Below are 19,820 nucleotides of genomic sequence, written 5' to 3'. Positions count from 1 at the left end.
CCGTGATTTCGTTTATAGGCGTTTTTAAAGGTGACCTATTTTTTTACATTAGAAATCTCAAAAATGATGGCAAATGATGAAAAACCATAAAAAAAACATAAAAAAATGTAATTGCTTGCATTGCATTGTGGACAATCCACAACTTGTGGCAGGTGACGTGGCCAGTGGACAATCCACAACTTGTGGCAGGTGACATGGCCAGGTGACGTGGCAGGTGATGTGGCCAGGTGACATGGCAGGTGACGTGGCCAGGTGATGTGGCCAGTGGACAATCCACAACTTGTGGCAGGTGACGTGGCCAGGTGACGTGGCAGGTGACGTGGCCAGGTGACATGGCAGGTGACGTGGCCAGGTGACGTGGCCAGTAGACAATCCACAACTTGTGGCAGGTGACGTGGCCAAGTGACGTGGCAGGTGACGTGGCCAGGTGACATGGCAGGTGACGTGGCCAGGTGACGTGGCCAGTGGACAATCCACAACTTGTGGCAGGTGACGTGGCCAGTTGATGTGGCAGGTGACGTGGCCAGTGGACAATCCACAACTTGTGGCAGGTGACGTGGCCAGGTGATGTGGCAGGTGACGTGGCCAGGTGACATGGCAAGTGGACAATCCACAACTTGCGGCAGGTGACGTGGCCAGGTGACGTGGCCAGTGGACAATCCACAACTTGTGGCAGGTGGGGTGGCCAGGTGACATGGCAGATGACGTGGCAAGTGGACAATACACAACTTGAGGCAGGTGATGTGACCAGGTGATGTGGCAGGTGACGTGGCCAGGTGACGTGGCCAGTGGACAATCCACAACTTGTGGCAGGTGACGTGGCCAGTTGACATGGCAGGTGGCGTGGCCAGTGGACAATCCACAACTTGTGGCAGGTGACGTGGCCAGGTGACATGGCCAGGTGACGTGGCAGGTGACATAGCCAGGTGACATGACCAGTGGACAATCCACAACTTGTGGCAGGTGACGTGGCTAGGTGACGTGGCCAGGTGACGTGGCAGGTGACATAGCCAGGTGACGTGGCCAGTGGACAATCCACAACTTGTGGCAGGTGGCGTGGCCAGGTGATGTGGCAAGTGGACAATTCACAACTTGGCAGGTGACGTGGCCAGTTGATGTGGCAGGTGACGTGGCCAGTGGACAATTCACAACTTGTGGCAGGTGACGTGGCCAGGTGACGTGGCAGGTGACGTGGCCAGGTGACATGGCAGGTGACGTGGCCAGGTGACGTGGCAAGTGGACAATTCACAACTTGGCAGGTGACATGACCAGTTGATGTGGCAGGTGACGTGGCCAGAGGACAATCCACAACTTGTGGCAGGTGACGTGGCCAGGTGACGTGGCAGGTGATGTGGCCAGGTGACATGGCAAGTGGACAATCCACAACTTGTGGCAGGTGACGTGGCCAGGTGACGTGGCAGGTGACGTGGGCAGGTGACATGGCAAGTGGACAATCCACAACTTGTGGCAGGTGACGTGGCCAGGTGACATGGCAGGTGACATGGCAGGTGGCGTGGCCAGTGGACAATCCACAACTTGTGGCAGGTGGCGTGGCCAGGTGACGTGGCAAGTGGACAATCCACAACTTGTGGCAGGTGACGTGGCCAGGTGACATGGCAGGTGACGTGGCAGGTGGCGTGGCCAGTGGACAATCCACAACTTGTGGCAGGTGGCGTGGCCAGGTGACGTGGCAAGTGGACAATTCACAACTTGGCAGGTGACGTGGCCAGTTGATGTGGCAGGTGACGTGGCCAGTGGACAATCCACAACTTGTGGCAGGTGACGTGGCCAGTTGACGTGGCAGGTGGCGTGGCCAGTGGACAATCCACAACTTGTGGCAGGTGACGTGGCCAGGTGACGTGGCAGGTGACGTGGCAAGGTGACGTGGCCAGTGGACAATCCACAACTTGTGGCAGGTGACGTGGCCAGTTGACGTGGCAGGTGACGTGGCCAGTGGACAATCCACAACTTGTGGCAGGTGACGTGGCCAGGTGACGTGGCCAGGTGACATGGCCAGGTGACGTGGCAGGTGACATAGCCAGGTGACATGACCAGTGGACAATCCACAACTTGTGGCAGGTGACGTGGCCAGGTGACGTGGCAGGTGACATAGCCAGGTGACGTGGCCAGTGGACAATCCACAACTTGTGGCAGGTGGCGTGGCCAGGTGATGTGGCAAGTGGACAATTCACAACTTGGCAGGTGACGTGGCCAGTTGATGTGGCAGGTGACGTGGCCAGTGGACAATTCACAACTTGTGGCAGGTGAAGTGGCCAGGTGACGTGGCAGGTGACGTGGCCAGGTGACATGGCAGGTGACGTGGCCAGGTGACGTGGCCAGTGGACAATCCACAACTTGTGGCAGGTGACGTGGCCAGGTGATGTGGCAGGTGACGTGGCCAGGTGACATGGCAGGTGACGTGGCCAGTGGACAATCCACAACATGTGGCAGGTGACGTGGCCAGTTGACGTGGCAGGTGACGTGGCCAGTGGACAATCCACAACTTGTGGCAGGTGACGTGGCCAGGTGATGTGGCAGGTGACGTGGCCAGGTGACATGGCAAGTGGACAATCCACAACTTGTGGCAGGTGACGTGGCCAGGTGACGTGGCAGGTGACGTGGGCAGGTGACATGGCAAGTGGACAATCCACAACTTGTGGCAGGTGACGTGGCCAGGTGACATGGCAGGTGACATGGCAGGTGGCGTGGCCAGTGGACAATCCACAACTTGTGGCAGGTGGCGTGGCCAGGTGACGTGGCAAGTGGACAATCCACAACTTGTGGCAGGTGACGTGGCCAGGTGACATGGCAGGTGACGTGGCAGGTGGCGTGGCCAGTGGACAATCCACAACTTGTGGCAGGTGGCGTGGCCAGGTGACGTGGCAAGTGGACAATTCACAACTTGGCAGGTGACGTGGCCAGTTGATGTGGCAGGTGACGTGGCCAGTGGACAATCCACAACTTGTGGCAGGTGACGTGGCCAGTTGACGTGGCAGGTGGCGTGGCCAGTGGACAATCCACAACTTGTGGCAGGTGACGTGGCCAGGTGACGTGGCAGGTGACGTGGCAAGGTGACGTGGCCAGTGGACAATCCACAACTTGTGGCAGGTGACGTGGCCAGTTGACGTGGCAAGTGACGTGGCCAGTGGACAATCCACAACTTGTGGCAGGTGACGTGGCCAGGTGACGTGGCCAGGTGACATGGCCAGGTGACGTGGCAGGTGACATAGCCAGGTGACATGACCAGTGGACAATCCACAACTTGTGGCAGGTGACGTGGCCAGGTGACGTGGCCAGGTGACGTGGCAGGTGACATAGCCAGGTGACGTGGCCAGTGGACAATCCACAACTTGTGGCAGGTGGCGTGGCCAGGTGATGTGGCAAGTGGACAATTCACAACTTGGCAGGTGACGTGGCCAGTTTATGTGGCAGGTGACGTGGCCAGTGGACAATTCACAACTTGTGGCAGGTGAAGTGGCCAGGTGACGTGGCAGGTGACGTGGCCAGGTGACATGGCAGGTGACGTGGCCAGGTGACGTGGCCAGTGGACAATCCACAACTTGTGGCAGGTGACGTGGCCAGGTGATGTGGCAGGTGACGTGGCCAGGTGACATGGCAGGTGACGTGGCCAGGTGACGTGGCCAGTGGACAATCCACAACATGTGGCAGGTGACGTGGCCAGTTGACGTGGCAGGTGACGTGGCCAGTGGACAATCCACAACTTGTGGCAGGTGACGTGGCCAGGTGATGTGGCAGGTGACGTGGCCAGGTGACATGGCAAGTGGACAATCCACAACTTGCGGCAGGTGACGTGGCCAGGTGACGTGGCCAGTGGACAATCCACAACTTGTGGCAGGTGGGGTGGCCAGGTGACATGGCAGATGACGTGGCAAGTGGACAATACACAACTTGAGGCAGGTGATGTGGCCAGGTGATGTGGCAGGTGACGTGGCCAGGTGACGTGGCCAGTGGACAATCCACAACTTGTGGCAGGTGACGTGGCCAGTTGACGTGGCAGGTGGCGTGGCCAGTGGACAATCCACAACTTGTGGCAGGTGACGTGGCCAGGTGACGTGGCAGGTGACATAGCCAGGTGACATGACCAGTGGACAATCCACAACTTGTGGCAGGTGACGTGGCCAGGTGACGTGGCAGGTGACATAGCCAGGTGACGTGGCCAGTGGACAATCCACAACTTGTGGCAGGTGGCGTGGCCAGGTGATGTGGCAAGTGGACAATTCACAACTTGGCAGGTGACGTGGCCAGTTGATGTGGCAGGTGACGTGGCCAGTGGACAATCCACAACTTGTGGCAGGTGACATGGCCAGGTGACGTGGCAGGTGATGTGGCCAGGTGACGTGGCAGGTGACGTGGCCAGGTGACGTGGCAAGTGACACGCTAAATACACGTACACTGCTGCTCTCTCAGCTGCTCTGGTCTCACAAAATAGCTGAAATGGTTAAATAATATTGTTTTTTGAGCTTAGGGAGGGTCTTATGATGTTTCTTAACCAAATGCTTATAAACGCAAACGCTGTAAAACGCGGTAAATCGCGGTAAAACGCCGCGAAATTCGCGTCAAAAACGGGCGTTTTAAACGCCGGTTTTTGCGTTTGAAAACTTGTGTTTAGATGAGTTTGCATTTGCTTCTCGTGTGCATGGGGCCTTACTGTCGGGAGACCGCACAGGAGAGCAGGTGAGTATTGCAGTCTGAACTGTTTTAAAAAAAAAAATGGATTTATTGTATACAGCTGCTAACGGGCTGTTTAAAAAATAAACAAAGCTTGCATTAAATAGCTTGAATTGACAGCACCTCTTTGCTATAGAATCTTTACCAGTGTTCACATTTTAAATAAGCATTTCATCATTTCAGGAAGCCCCTCAGGACACTGCATGATTACAGGAGCCGCTCTCTGGCCATTGGTAATGTTCTTCACCAACAAATCACAGAGGTAAGGGGTATTACTTGATGGTTTTATGATCGTTGGGTGGGGAAACAAAAATAGGCTAATGAAGAGTAAATCACAGTATCACCCATCACCATCACCCATGCAAGAGGAAAGGATCATTTTTTTAAGTGTAATCCTGGGCAAAAACATAAAACCCTTGATTAAGCGTAGAGACAACCTTTTCTTAATCCGGTAAAACAGAGACTCATGGGCATTATGGTCACATCTATCCTTGAAGACGCGCACGCCCAGTATCTCAGGGTCTGGAGCCCCTGAATTGATTTTAACTGCCGGTAATATAGGGCCAGATTCACATACAAATACGTTACGCTGCGGCGGCGTAACGTATCCCATTTACGTTACACCGCCGCAGGTTTACAGCGTAAGTGCCTGATTCACAAAGCACTTACCTGTAAACTTGCTGCGGTGTAACGTAAATCCGCTCGGCGCAAGCCCGCCTAATTCAAATGGGGCGGGCACCATTTAAATTACTCGCGTTCCAGCGCCGAACGTACCGCGCATGCTCCGTCCCTAACATTTCCCGACGTGCATTGCGCTAAATGACGTCGCAAGGACGTCATTGGTTTCGACGTTAACGTAAATGGCGTCCAGCGCCATTTACGGACGACTTACGCAAACGACGTGAAATTAAAAAATTTGACGCGGGAACGACGGCCATACTTAACATTGGTTAGACCACCTAGAGGGCATGCTTAGTTTTACGCGACGCATCTCTACGGAAACGACGTAAATTTAGATCGACGGGCAAAGCGGACGTTCGTGAATCGGCGTAACTAGCCATTTGCAGCCGACCGCAATGGAATCGCCACCTAGCGGCCGGCCTAGAATTGCAGCCTAAGATCCGACGGTGTAACACAGTTACACCTGTCGGATCTTAGGGCTATCAATGCGTAACTGATTCTATGAATCAGGCGCATAGATACGACAATCGTATCTCTTTTGTTAATTCTGGCCCATAGATTGTAACTTGCTCTCTTTGTGATTTATACCTAATATATCCTTTGTGAGACAAAGTACATGTATGGGGTTGTAAAGGTACAATTTTTTTTCCTTTACCTTAGTGCAGTCCTCCTTCACTTACCTCATCCTTCCATTTTGCTTTTAAATGTCCTTATTTCTTCTGAGAAATCCTCACTTCCTGTTCTTCTGTCTGTAACTCCACACAGTAATGCAAGGCTTTCTCCCTGGTGTGGAGTGTCGTGCTAGCCCCCTCCCTTGGACTACAGGAGAGTCAGGACGCCCACTAACACACAGCTCCTTTATCTGAAATGTAGAGAGCGTCCTGACTCTCTTGTAGTCCAAGGGGGGGGGGGGGGGGGCGAGCACAACACTCCACACCAGGGAGAAAGCCTTGCATTACTGTGTGTAGTTACAGACAGAAGAACAGGAAGTGAGGATTTCTCAGAAGAAATAAGGACATTTAAAAGCAAAATGGAAGGATGAGGTAAGTGAAGGAGGACTGCACTAAGGTAAAGGAAGCTATTTAGGGGAAAAAAAATAAGTTTACAACCCCTTTAAGTCACTGTGCTGTGGTTCCACCTGCCATCCTTTTGTGCCACTACAGCTCTGCAGGGGACATAATTGTGATGTAGTGGCTGGCAAGTGGGACCTTGCCCCCACAGCATGCAGACACAGGAATCTAACACATGTAATTGTCAGATACTAAAGTTTCCTTGGTCAGTGTAGCTCTGCAAATGTTCATGTCTTATTTGGAATAAAGATATGTTTGTATAAATCCTGTAACAATAATACCATTATGTTATAACAGGGGATTTCAGCATTACGTTCCTCTCCTTTTGTACATTTTGCTGATGTCAGGAATTGCCGTTTCCAGACTCCTCATCCTGGCACATTTTCCTCACCAGGTCCTGGCTGGCATTATTTCTGGTAAGGTATCTGCAGCTGTGTAGAGATAGGAATGGCAGGTGGCATAAAAATTCTGTAGAGATAACTCTGGCAGGTGGGAGGAGAGGGAACTCCTGTAAAGGAGCGGCTGGGAAGTTTTGCAGAGGTAGTTGTGACCGGGGCTGGGAAATCCTACAGAGATAGCTGGGGTAAGTGGAAGTTGCAGGGGAATTCTGCAATGTTCTTTCACCCCAATCTTCCGAGATACAGTATCTCACAAAAGTGAGTACACCTCTCACATTTTTGTTAGTTAGTGTTACAAGGTCTCAGGTGTGAATAGGGAGCAGGTGTGTTAAATGTGGTGTTATTGCTCTCACTATTTGCTATCCCCTCAAAATAACTCAACACAGCCATTAATGTCTAAAACACTGGCAACAAAAATTAGTACAGTATACCCCCTAAGTGAAAATGTCCAAATTGGGCCCAATTAGCCATTTCCCCTCCCCAGTGTCACGTGACTCATTAGTGTTACAATTAGAGTTGTCCCGATACCACTTTTTTAGGACCGAGTACAAGTACTGATACTTTTGATGCAGGATACAAGTACTCCCGCAAATACTCGGTATCGGTATCGGGACAACCCTAGTTACAATGTCTCAGGTGTGGGGAGCAGGTGTGGTAAATTTTGGTGTTATCGTTCTCACTCTCATACTGGTCACTGGAAGTTCGACATGGCACCTCATGGCAAAGAACTCTCTGAGGACATGAAAAGAAGAATTGTTGCTCCACATAAAGATGGCCTAGGCTATAAGAAGATTGCCAAGACCCTGAAACTGAGCTGCAGCACGGTGGCCAAGACCATACAGCGGTTTAACAGGACAGGTTCCACTCAGAACAGGGCTCGCCATGGTCCACCAAAGAAGTTGAGTGCCCGTGCTCAGCGTCATATACAGAGATTGTCTTTGGGAAATAGACATATGAGTGCTGCCAGCATTTCTGCAGAGGTTGATAGGGTTGGGGGGTCAGCCTGTCAGTGCTCAGTCCATATACCGCACACTGCATCAAATTGGTCTGCATGGCTGTTGTCCCAGAAGGATGCCTCTTCTAAAGATGATGCACAAGAAAGCCCACAAACAGTTTGCGGCAGACTAAGAACATGAATTCCTGGAACCATGTCCTGTGGTCTGATGAAACCAAGATAAACTTATTTGGTTCAGTTGGTATCAAGCGTGTGTGGCGGCAGCCAGGTGAGGAGTAAAAAGACAAGTGTGTCTTGCCTACAGTCAAGCATGGTGGTGGGAGTGTCATGGTCTGGGGCTGCATGAGTGCTGCCGGCACTGGGGAGCTACAGTTCATTGAGGGAAACATAAATGCCAACATGTACTGTGACACACTGAAGCAGAGCATGATCCCCTCCCTTTGGAGACTGGGCCGCAGGGCAGTATTCCAACATAATAATGGCCCCAAACACACCTCCAAGATGACCACTGCCTTGCTAAAGAAGCTGAGGGTAAAGGTGATGGACTGGCCAAGCATTTCTCCAGACCTAAACCCTATTGAGTATCTGTGGGACATCCTCAAATGGAAGGTGGAGGAGCACAAGGTCTCTAACATCCACCAGCTCTGTGATGCCATCATGGAGGAGAGGGAAGAGGACTCCAGTGGCAACCTGTGAAGCTCTGGTGAACTCCATGCCCAAGAGGGTTAAGGCAGTGCTGGAAAATAATGGTGGCCACACAAAATATTGACACTTTGGGCCCAACTTGGACATTTTCACTTAGGGGTGTACTCACTTTTGTTGGCAGCGGTTTAGGCATTAATGGCTGTGTGTTGAGTTATTTTGAGGGGACAGCAAATTTACACTGTTAGGGCCCGCCTACGTGTGTCCGTAAGCTCAGCGGGGATTGCTCCGTATATCCCCGCTGAGCTGTCGGCTGACAGGGCGGTCCCCGCACACTGTGCAGGGACCGCCCTGTCTTTTCTCCGCTCTCCCCTATGGGGGGATCGGATGAACACGGACCGTGTGTCCATGTTCCTCCGATCCGCAGACGGAAGAAAAAATAGGGTTTTCTTCCGTCTGCAAAATCGGATGTTTGCGGAGGCGGGTAATTACGGGTGTCAGCAGATGTTTAGCCGCTGACATCCGCAATCACATAACCTAGACAGAATTATGGTTAAAAAAATATATGTTTTCATTATGTTATTTGCCTTAAACATATCCATTTTGCTGATCCTAGGTGTGCTGTTGGGATACATCTTGAAGCATAACGTTCCCCATGACCGCAGTTTTATGTTTTACACGCTGGCTTCTCTGTTCCTGCTGCTCGGGGCTCTTCTTGTATATTGGGGAATGAGTGCATTTGGGGTGGACCTTTCTTGGTGAGTACTAACGGTCTTACACTTTGCTGATATCACTACATTATCTAGATTTGAGGCCACATTGAGCCAAAGCAGTGTTGGAGCAAACAGTTAGATTTTACCATACAAAGTTCCATGTGTTACTGTGTGTGTTACATCTTACCAAAGGTTATTGCAGCACATAAGTCTGATGGGGCCCTGAATCTGATGGTGGCTTTAAGAAACTCTTTACTGCATGCATTTTGATACACATTGGGCCTTATATATGTGAAAGATCCTCCTGGGGGGGGTTTGGGAATTCTGTTATTGCGTAGATAATTTCTCAGTGAAAGAGGTTACTAGGTTACAAGAGAATGGTGCATTATAGTAGTGCTTGTACAAAACACTGGGCTGGCTTCACACCTTTGTGCTGAGATAACTTTCTGTTAAACACCAAAAGGTAATGCATTCATCTCATGGTAATGTACTTCCCTCTATCCCCTCTCCCCATTCATGCTAAATGGCACCATAGTACAGTAGGGCGGATGTATTTACTGGACAACGTAGTGATATGGAGGTCAGTAGCAGTAATGGGGGAAAGGGGCACATGAGACTGACACTCCTGGAAGTGTTAATTTCCTTTGAGACTAAGGCCGGCCAAACGAGGTGCACATTTATTTCCTGCAATCACAGGTTGCAGGAAAGAAATTTGTACAATTTCCCCATCAACAGAGTCAGTGCTGACAGGGAAACCCCTCCTGCCAAGCAATTGTCTGCTCCCATCCTGGGGGGGGGGGGGGGGGGGTGTCAGGAAGCTGTACCTGCTGGGAGAAAACAGTGATTATTGCTAGCGGCTTTAGGAGCCGCTAGTGATAATCGCAAGTAGATCAAGCAGGCTGGTTGCACCCAGTCGATCAACTTGGTACATTCAGTCTGCCCACACACGGTTCAAATCTCAGCCAGTTCCTGCTGGCCATTTTAGCAGGATCCGGATGAATTTTGATCCATCTATGGCAGGGTGGTTATACTGAAGTCCATCAATGGAATTCAGTACAATCAGCCTGTTGAACTTTTCTTGTGCAATCACTGCCGGCGGCTATAGCTGCCAACAGTGATCATTGTATTCTGATGGCGGGAAAACCTCCTGCTATCAGGATACAGTAGCTCTGCAGGAGGGATTCCCCCAACACTGACTGTGTTAAAGGAACACTAAAGATAATTTTTTTTTCTTTAAAATAAGAAACATGTTATACTTACCTCCACTGTGCAGCTCGTTTTGCACAGAGTGGCCCCGAACCTGGTAGCCTGGGGTCCCTCGGCGGCTGTCTCGGGTCCTCCCCGCAAGAACTAACCACCTTCATGCGAGCGAGCTTGCATGGTGGTTAGTTCTTACGGCAGCGCTCCAGTGATACAGCCGACAGCTATAGCCGCTCACTGTATCACTCGGCCCCGCACCGCGTCATTGGATGTGATTGACAACAGCATGAGCCAATGGCTGCACTGCTTTCAATCAACCAGTGAATGAGCCGAGATGCCGGCCGAGAAGCCTGCGTGTTCACGGCGCGGGACTTTCGAAGGGTCAGGTAAGTAAACGGGGGGCTCGGGGGGCGCTAATCCACAGATGTTTTTTCTTTCCTTCAACTCATGGTTGACGAAAAGAAAATTGCATAATCTATGGCTTACCTAAGACTGCCCTGTCCACAGGGTGACAATGGCGCTGTGTGATTTTGCTGCAGAGTGAACAGCTTTGTCACCCAGTTAAGAGCCCTTTCACACTGGTGCGTTTTTGCGTCGTTTTCGCGGTAAAAATAGCGCTATTAAAACGCTCCCCATGCATCTCAATGGACCCTTTCACACTGAGGCGTTGCGCTGGAGGAGCATTGAGAAAAGTCCTGAAAGCAGCATCTTTGGAGCAGCTTTTGAGCGCTGAAAAAAACGCTCCAAAATCGCCCCTCTCCATTGAAATGAATTGAAAACGCTGTAAAAACGCGGTATAATCGCGGTAAAAAAAACGGTAAAATCGCTGTGTTTTACCGCTATTTTAACGCTCCGCTATAGGCGTTTCCAGTGTGAAAGGGCTCTAAAGGAAGTGAAAAAGGGAAGATGTACTGGCAGGATCAAGAGGTAATAAAACAATGTTGCAGGAGGAACTCTGAAAATCTAATATTGTTGTGTTCACACTGTTAACAGACTGCAGCATATATGTCATTTTTTATTTTGTCCGTAGTTCCACTTTAATTTTTTATGTCTCACTTGTGTTAGGTCCATTCACCTGGCCACTAAATGGTGTTCTAAATCAGAATGGATCCATCCAGAGACAAGACCATTCTCCTCTGTCACTAGGAGTGCCGGGAATGCCCTGGGATTGGGATTTGCCCTACGTTGTCCTCTCTACCAGAAGTTGAATAGAAAAACTCCAAGCTGGCGTGATAGAGGCATTTCCCTGCTCCTGTCCGTCCTCTTCCTAAAACTCCAACAATCTCTTCCACTTCCTTCCCCTCCTCTCCTTTACTACACGCTGAACTTCCTGCGCCATGCTCTCTGCCCCCTGGTTGTCATCATTCTATCTCCATACTTAGTTAGTAGACTTGACTTCGAGAGAACACACAAGAGAGACTGATGAGACCGTACGCAAAAAAGAACCTTTTACTGTTCCTATTATTAGTGGATAGAAAACTTGATGCTTAGAAAGGTTAGAGTTACAGTGCCTTGAAAAAGTATTCATACCCCTTCAAATTTTCCACATTTTGTCATGTTACAACCAAAAACGTAAATGTATTTTATTGGGATTTTATGTGATGGACCAACACAAAGTGGCAAAAAAATTATAAAGTGGAAAGAAATTAATAAATGGCTTACAATTTTTACAAAAATTTGTGAAAAGTGTGGGGTACACTTGTATTTAGCCCCCCGGAGTCAATACTTGGTAGAACCTCCTTTCACTGCAATTACAGCTGCAAGTCTTTTTGGGGGTGTCTCTACCAGCTTTGCACATCTAGAGAGTGACATTTTTGCCCATTCTTCTTTGCAAAATAGCTCAAGCTCTGTCAGATTGGATGGAGAGCGTCTGTGAACAGCAATTTTCAAGTCTTGCCACAGATTCTCAATTGGATTTAGATCTGGACATTGACTGAGACATTTTAACACATGAATAGGCTTTGATCTAAACCACTCCATTGTAGCTCTGGCTGTATGTTTAGGGTCGTTGTCCTGCTGGAAGGTGAACCTCAGCCCCAAGCTCAAGTCTTTTGCAGACTCTAACAGGTTTTCTTCTAAGATTGCCCCTTATTTGGCTCCATTCATCTTCCCATCAACTCTGACCAGCTTCCCTGTCCCTGCTGAAGAAAAGCATCCCCACAACATGATGCTGCCACCACCATGTTTCACAGTGGGGATGGTGTGTTCAGGGTGATGTGCAGTATTAGTTTTCCGCCACACATAGAGTTTTGCTTTTAGGCCAAAAAGTTCCTTCTTACCAAAGCACCTTCTTCCACATGTTCGCTGTGTCCCACACATTGCTTCACGCAAACTGCAAACGGGACTTCTTATGGCTTTCTTCTTCCATAAAGGGCAGATTTGTGGAGAGCACAACTAATAGTTGTCCTGTGGACAGATTCTCCCACCTGAGCTGTAGATCTTTGCAGCTCCTCCAGAGTTACCATGGGCCTCTTGGCTGCTTCTCTGATTAATGCTCTCCTTGCCCGGCCTGTCAGTTTAGGTGGACGGCCATGTCTTAGTAGGTTTGCAGTTGTGCCATACTCTCCACTTTCGGATGACGGATTAAACAGAGCTCCGTGAGATATTCAAAGCTTGGGATATTTTTTATAACCTAACCCTGCTTTAAACTTCTCCACAACTTTTATCCCTGACCTGTCTGGGATGTTCCTTGGCCTTCATGATGCTGTTTGTTCTCTAAGGGCTCTTTCACACGGAGCGGATCCATATTGATCCGCTCCGTTAGCCGGTTTGGCTCAGCGGGGATTCCTCCGTTAATCCCTGCTGAGCTGTCGGCGGACAGGGCTGTCCCCGCACACAGTGCAGAGACCGCCCTGTCTCTCCTCCGCTCTCCCCTATGGGGAATCGGATGAATACGGACCGTCTGTCCATATTCATCCAATCCGTTCCGCCAGACGGAAGAAAAATAGTGTTTTCTTCCGTCTGAAAAAGCGGAACTTTGCGGACGCGGATCGTTACGGGCGTTAGCGGATGCATCATCCGCTAACGTCTGCAATCCCATAGGGATACATTACAAGTCCGTAAACGGACTTGTAATAAACGGTCCGTTCGTCCGCCCGTGTGAAAGGGCCCTAAGGTTCTCTAACAAACCTCGGAGGGCTTCACAGAACATCTGTATTTGTACTGAGATTAAATTACACACAGGTGGACTCTATTTACTAATTAGGTGACTTCTAAAGGCAATTGGTTCCACTAGATTTTATTTAGTGGTATCAAAGCAAAGGGGGCTGAATACAAATGCACGCCACACTTTTCAGATATTTATTTGTAAAATATTTTGAAAACCATTTATAATTTTCCTTCCACTTCACAATGATGTGCCACTTTGTGTTGGTCTATCAAATAAAATACATTTAGGCTTTTGGTTGTAACATGACAACATGTGGAAAATTTCAGGTTCATCTGTTTTAGCATTACATTAGTTATTTATTTATTTGCTGTCCTTTTACTGGATGAAAATTGAAGGGTGAAGAAACAGATTGTCAGGCTATTTAGAGCCACCATTGTTGAAGTCCTTTGGTGAGCTCCATTCTTTTTCTGTTCCTGTTCTGTCTTTCAGTCTGGTGGATTCCTTATGAGGCTGATCCCTTATTCTGACGGTCAGAGGAACTTCGTTGCACTGGATTTTCATGTTGGGGTTGCAGAGGTACGCTATATGACCAAAGGTTTATAGAACCTGACCATCACACTTCTTTAAACTTGTTGTACATCCTGCTCTAAAACCATGGCCATTATTATGGTGTTGCTTCCATTTGTGGCTCTAACAGCTTGAAATCTTCTGGGAAGGCTTTCCACAAGATTCTGAGGTGTGTTGGATTTAATGCCCATTCAACCAAAAGCATTTAAAGTGGAGGTCCGCCTAAAAAAAAAAAATATTAAAAGCCAGCAGCTACAAATACTGCAGCTACAAATACTTTTAATAAATGGACACTTTACCTGTCCAGGGTGCCCGGGATGTCGGCAGCCGAAGCCAATCAATCATTGGGCTCTTGGCGGCACCCGCCGCCATCCTGGGTGAGGGAATCAGGAAGTGAAGCGTTGCGGCTTCACTTCCCGGTTTCCTACTGCAGATGTGCGAGTCGCACTGCGCATTCTAGCGGGTCTCCGCTGTCTTCTGGGACCTGTGTGTTTCCCAGAAGACAGCAGGGGGAGGTAAAGGACGTGACCCCCGCAGGAGTCTATTCTCCGCTTTAAGAGGACAGACTGACCTGGCTTGTAAAATATATTTCAATTCACCCCAAAGGTGTTCTATAGGGTTGAGGTCAGGGCTTGAAGCTGGCTTTGTGCATGTGAACTGGAAAGTGTCCAACAATGTTTTCCCGTTTAGTGGAAGTATTATGTTACCTGTGAGCAACCAAACAACCCTTCGGTAAAGTTGATGTTACTTTATAGTTTTATGTATACACATTTACTGTATTTTAGGCAGAAGATATTTCAATAATAAAGTGCCTTTGTTCCTCCATAGACAATGGAGCCTTTTTTGGGGGGGAACTTAATTATTCAGAGGGGTGCAGCCATCACAAATGCCCTCACCTGGTTCTCACCTGGTAAAATTCTGCTGGTAGTTTTTCTTGTAAGGCGAATGCGCTTGAATACCGTGAAGTTGATTTACTAAAAACGAAGAGTGCAAAATCTGGTGCAGCTGTGCATGGTAGCCGATCATCTTCTAACTTCAACTTGTTCAATTTAAGTGGAACTTTACCCATAACGACTTGATAAAAAATAATGTTCTTTAGCAAGGAAAATATATTTCACATTAATAATTATGCTGTGGCTTTCCTGTGGGTTAGCTGCGCTTTACCATAGACTTCTATTAAATTTTACGGGTATGATGCACTTTCTGAAAGCGCGCCAAAACTCCTTCATTCAGGAGCTTTGGTGTGTTTTCAGAAAGCGCACCAAACTCGCAGGATATAATAAAAGTCTATGGCTTTGTGCAGCTAACCTGCAGGAAAGCCACAGGTGCCCTACACGTGTGGATCAGCGTGAAAGCAGTCTAAGCCCAGGTTCACACTGGGCTGCGGGAGTGAAGCCGTGCGAGTTCAGCTGATTTCACTCCTGCCTGTCAGTCCCGATTTTGGCCGCGATTACAGAGATATCTGTGCAGGTTATTGCACAGATGTCAATTTAAATCGAGGGCTGAAATCGCAAAAATAGTAGAGAAACTACTTTTTGAAATCGGTGCAGCGTCGCAGATGCAGTGTCGCACCGATTAGGATGGTGCCATTGCTAGCAACACCTTCCCACAGGAGGGACTACAGACAGGGCTAGGATCTCTCTCACTTCCCCCCTCTCCCCCTCCCTCCCTCTCCCCCTCCTTCTTCCCCCTTCCTCCCTCCCTCTCCCCCTCTCCTCCCTCCCCTCCCTCTCCTCTCTACCCCCCTCTCCCACAACCCTGCACTCAGTACATAGCACACCCCACCACCCTGCACTCAGTACACAGCACACCCCGCCACCCTGCACTCAGTACACAGCGCACCCCGCCACCCTGCACTCAGTACACAGCGCACCCTGCAACCCTGCACTCAGTACACAGCGCACCCCGCCACCCTGCTCTCAGTACACAGCACACCCCTGCACTCAGTACACCCCGCCACCCTGCACTTAGTACACAGCGCACCCCGCCATCCTGTACTCAGTACACAGCGAACCCCGCAACCCTGCACTCAGTACACAGCGCACCCTGCAACCCTGCACAGTACGTATCGCAACTCCAAACACTCTTAACCCCTGCATTCTGTGCATTACACCCACCTAAACCCTGCGTTCTGTGCATCACACACTCCCCACCCTGCATTCTCTGCATTACACACCCCACACCCCTGCACTCTGTATTTTACACACCCACATTTTGCAGTGGTGCGCGCCGCAGGTTGTCCCTTGCCTCAAGTGTCCCTCATTGAGAAGTTCAAATGTTGGGAGGTATGCGCTGATCAGGAGTAAACTAGGAGAGAGCTTAACTCTAGGAAACTGTTTGTTTTGAGAAGCAGACCTATGGCCTGGGCTAAAGGCCCGAAGCAACTGTATGGCAAGATTAAAAGCCAGGAGGCTAAAGTGTTGAGTATGCAATATACAGTAATGGTGGAACCCCCCCTGTGAGGGCTACTGATGTATTTGTGAACTTTTTGTGCTTTTAAATAAAAGTGGGCTACCAGGCTCTTAAAAATTCAGTTCTGGACTGGCATACTCACTAAAAAACGCACCTACCGCTGGAGTCTGATCACCCCAATCTTACACTGGCTTCTGACGGACACATGGGCCGAATGACAGCTGGTTTCTATTAAACCGGCCAATGGCGCTCAACATTCAATGCGTATGTATAGGGCTTTACTTGTCTCCCCAGAGACTGGAATGATATCGTTCTCCTGTTAATCATCCTCCAAACGTGCCATATGCATGCTTGTTTGATATGTCTCACCAAGAGTCCCACCATTACAGGCAAAGGGATTTCTTACCATAGGACCCAAAATAGGTGCTTGACTTCCACCTGCCCTGGAAATCCTCATCCACATAGGTCATATTTTAATATGTAGCCGTGCGGAAAAAATAAATCAGACACCCGGACAGAGAGAGAGATTCCTGCAAGTCTGAGCACGTTTTATTTATACAAGGACAAACAGGACATATTACAAAATACTCAGATGAAAATCCATACCCACAGCATGTGAAGGAGACACAGAGACACACAAAAAACGGGAGTTTACAGCGGACCGAGCCGTTCACGGAGTCCACCCAGAGCCCCCAACTCTGCACGTAATACTGTCGAACAACATGTGAGGTTTCCTCTTTATTAATTTAGAAAAAAATATATATATTTATTTACACAACAAATTACGAGACAGTTGCACAAGTCCACTGCATGTGATGGTGAGGGAGGGGCTAAAGCCTTAAGACATTATTTTAAGGTGAACCCACCCACACCCCATCCTATATTATCTCCTGAAAATTTCAAAAATAAAATTAAAAACCTGGCTTTTTGTACAAAATAAACTGTAAACGACACCTGAGACCAGTTCCGTTATTTAATATGTTGAGAATCCTTTAGCAAAGCCTAAGCTAGCCTTGAAATGAAAGTAATATTATAACTTAATTAGAAGACTTGTTTTGCACGTACCCAAGGGAAGTTACTGTATAGACTTTTTATGGTTTCTTAAATATGCATGTGACCATGATCAGCTTAATGTACATTTTTTAAGTGTTTAAAAAATTGTTTATTTGCACAGTTTATATATATATATACCCTGTTTCCCCAAAAATAAGACCTACCCTGAAAATAAGACCTAGCATTATTTTCCAGGAGGGCTGCAATATAAGAATTACCCCGAAAATAAGCCCTAGTTAAAAATGCTTGTAAAATCCTAAAATCCACTCTATTACAGTATTATATAATGTACAATGTGTGTGTTTCTGTAATATAATTACGGGGAAGAGAGCTCCGGCGGATCACAGAAGCGCAGAGCGGCGCTATAACAAAGGTATTTGGCACAATTATATTACAGGAACACGCACATTGTACATTATATAATACTGTACTAAAGTGGATTGTAGGATTTTACAAGCATTTTAACTCGGTTCACACTGGGGATTCCAGACAGGCAGGAAGGGAGAGGGGGAGAGAAGACAGCACAATACATAGTAAGACCTACCCCAAAAATAAGCCCTACTGTGTCTTTTGTTGGCATAATTAATATAAGACCCGGGCTTATTTTCGGGGGAAACACGGTATATATATATATTTGTACACAGGGCAGCCATATTAAAGGGACAGGATGGGCCAGATTCTCAAAGACTTACGACGGCGTATCTCCAGATACGCCGTCTTAAGTCCGAATGGCCGCCGTCGTATCTATGCGCCTGATTCATATAATCAGTTACGCATAGATTTGGCCAAGATACGAGCAGCGTAAGTCTCCTACGCCGTCGTATCTTGGGTGCATATTTACGCTGGCCGCTAGGTGGCGCTTCCGTTGATTTCCGCATAGAATATGTAAATGAGCTAGATACGCCGATTCACGAACGTACGTACGCCCGTCGCAATTAGTTACGCCGTTTACGTAAGACATATGCCGGCGTAAAGATAAAGCTGGTCTCTAGGTGGCGCAGCCCATGCAAGGTATGGACGTCGGAGCAGGCGTATCTTTTTACGTCGTTCACGTAAGTCGTACGCGAATAGGGCTGTGCGTAAGTTACGTTCACGTCGTAGGCAGTGTTCGACGTATTTTAGGCTTTCTATCCGACGCATATGCACTGGGATACGTCCACGGACGCCGCATGTGCCGTTCGTTCGAAGCGTCATTTACGTGGGGGTCATGCTTAATTTACATAAAACACGCCCACCTATTCCACATTTGAATTACGCGCGCTTACGCCGACCGATTTACGCTACGCCGCCATAACTTAGGACGCAAGTGCTTTGTGAATACAGCACTTGCCTCTCTAAGTAGCGGCGGCGTAGCGTAAATAAGATACGTTACGCCCGCACAACGTAATGCCGCCCTACGTGAATCTAGGCCGAAATGTACATGTTTTTTCACCTTAATGCATCCTATGCATTAAGGTGAAAAAACATCCGACCATACTGCCCCATCCACATTGCGGTACCATGAGATCTGATTCAAGCAAACACACTGCAGTTGCGATCTGCGTTTGGGGTATCGTAAGGATTTATATTGACAACCGCACCCAGTGCGTTTTGAATGTGGCGCTGGAAACACGCACGGAATGCAGGTTTCCCGCATGGAGTTTCAGTGTGAACAAGCCCTTAAAAAAACGATTTTATAATAAATTTAGGGTAAATATACATTAAATGTTACACAAATATCTTAAATGCTGAGTGATTTCTCCCAACACAAGTGAACAACAGCCATATTCCATTCTGATTCTGTATACCTAAGAAAGCTCTATTCTTAGGATATTACATATGTCATGGAATAGAGTACCTGAGTTATGTCACTGTCTCTGAGTTATATTCCTATTATTGTAATTTAACCTAACAAGATGGCTGCATCCACTAAACGGCATATTTATCTTAAAAAAAAAAAGCCAGTCACACTCAAATAGCTCATTATTGCCTCGTTTGCAGATAGTATTCTTTTTAAAGGAGGCTTTTAATGTGTAGTGATGAATGAGCGGGACTGGGGAGGAAGGAAGTCTACAAAGTCCCTGACCCTTTTATACCCTCTATACCTGCCCTCTTCTGTTCTTTCCTTGCTGTGCAGTCATATCCCTGTGTAAGCTCCATGTTGAATTGTTTCAGAGCTTACACAGGGTACATTATGTCAACCCCTCCTTTATGTGACAGTGTTCAAGCCCCAGGATTGGCCACTGCAAACTGGGAGGAGGTCACATGATCCTTCAAATTTAAAGCGGAGTTCCACCCTAAAAATGAACTTTCTATTAACAGCTTGCCTTTAATGTAAAAAAATAAATAAAT

The 19,820-nt window shown here is 48.4% G+C and overlaps 1 protein-coding gene across 2 annotated transcripts in view; it reads left to right on the top strand.

The window, feature by feature from the left end:
• The window catches only part of G6PC3 (glucose-6-phosphatase catalytic subunit 3), a 47,363-nt gene extending 35,446 nt beyond the window's left edge, over positions 1-11,917 (top strand). For both annotated transcript variants that reach the window (XM_040329999.1, XM_040330000.1), the window contains exons 5-8: positions 4,873-4,951; positions 6,738-6,856; positions 9,052-9,193; positions 11,414-11,917. In XM_040329999.1, coding sequence (XP_040185933.1) covers positions 4,873-4,951; positions 6,738-6,856; positions 9,052-9,193; positions 11,414-11,771 — 698 coding nt within the window. In that variant the 3' untranslated portion in view covers positions 11,772-11,917. The remainder of the gene's footprint in view (positions 1-4,872; positions 4,952-6,737; positions 6,857-9,051; positions 9,194-11,413) is intronic.
• The last annotated feature ends 7,903 nt before the right edge of the window (positions 11,918-19,820 follow it).

Source organism: Rana temporaria, chromosome 12, assembly GCF_905171775.1.
Source record: "Rana temporaria chromosome 12, aRanTem1.1, whole genome shotgun sequence".
Classification (NCBI taxonomy): Eukaryota; Metazoa; Chordata; class Amphibia; order Anura; family Ranidae; genus Rana; species Rana temporaria.
Note: the sequence above shows the minus strand (reverse complement) of the source record. Positions and strands in the feature narration are given on the sequence as shown.